This window comes from Eimeria mitis, genomic scaffold (genome assembly GCF_000499745.2).
Source record: "Eimeria mitis Houghton genomic scaffold, Emh_scaff548, whole genome shotgun sequence".
NCBI lineage: Eukaryota > Apicomplexa > Conoidasida > Eucoccidiorida > Eimeriidae > Eimeria > Eimeria mitis.
This window is the reverse complement of record NW_013573751.1, coordinates 13398-13923: the sequence shown is the minus strand read 5'-3', so window position 1 is coordinate 13923 and position 526 is coordinate 13398. Positions and strand designations below refer to the sequence as shown.

General features: G+C 43.2%; 1 protein-coding gene across 1 annotated transcript in view; it reads left to right on the top strand.

The window, feature by feature from the left end:
* Positions 1-526, top strand: part of EMH_0015930 (myosin F (TgMyoF) protein, putative) — a gene marked incomplete at both ends in the record, with an annotated part of 11661 nt that overhangs the window by 750 nt on the left and 10385 nt on the right. The window contains one exon of the mRNA XM_013500506.1: positions 3-232. Coding sequence (XP_013355960.1) covers positions 3-232 — 230 coding nt within the window. The remainder of the gene's footprint in view (positions 1-2; positions 233-526) is intronic.

The following is a 526-nucleotide window of genomic DNA, read 5'->3' as shown; positions in this document are numbered from 1 at the left end:
TGCTGCTGCTGCTGCTGCTGCTGCAGCAGCAGCAGAGGGTACAGCAGCAGCAGCAGGAGCAGCAGCGACAAACCCATCAACAGAACCAGCACCAACAGCAGCATCACCAGCACCACCACCAACAGCAGCAGCACCAGCACCACCACCAGCAGCAGCAGCAGCAGCAGCAGCAGCAGGAGCAGCAGCAGCAGCAGCAAGAAGAGAAGAAGAAAAGAAGATATTATTTTGTGGTGTATTAGATATATTTGGTTTTGAGTGTTTTATTGAGAACTCTTTGGAGCAGTTATTTATAAATTATACAAACGAAAGAATACAACAATTATTTAATTTATTTATATTTAAATACGAAGAAAAATTATATAAACAAGAAGATATATATTTCTCTCCCCTAGACTATCCAGACAACAACAGCTGCGTGCTGCTGCTGCAGCAAAAGCCCTTCGGTGTCTTTCCTATGCTTGAGGAGGAATGTTTAGTACCCAACGGCAGCAGCAGAAGTTTTTGTAACAAACTCATAAAAAAATAC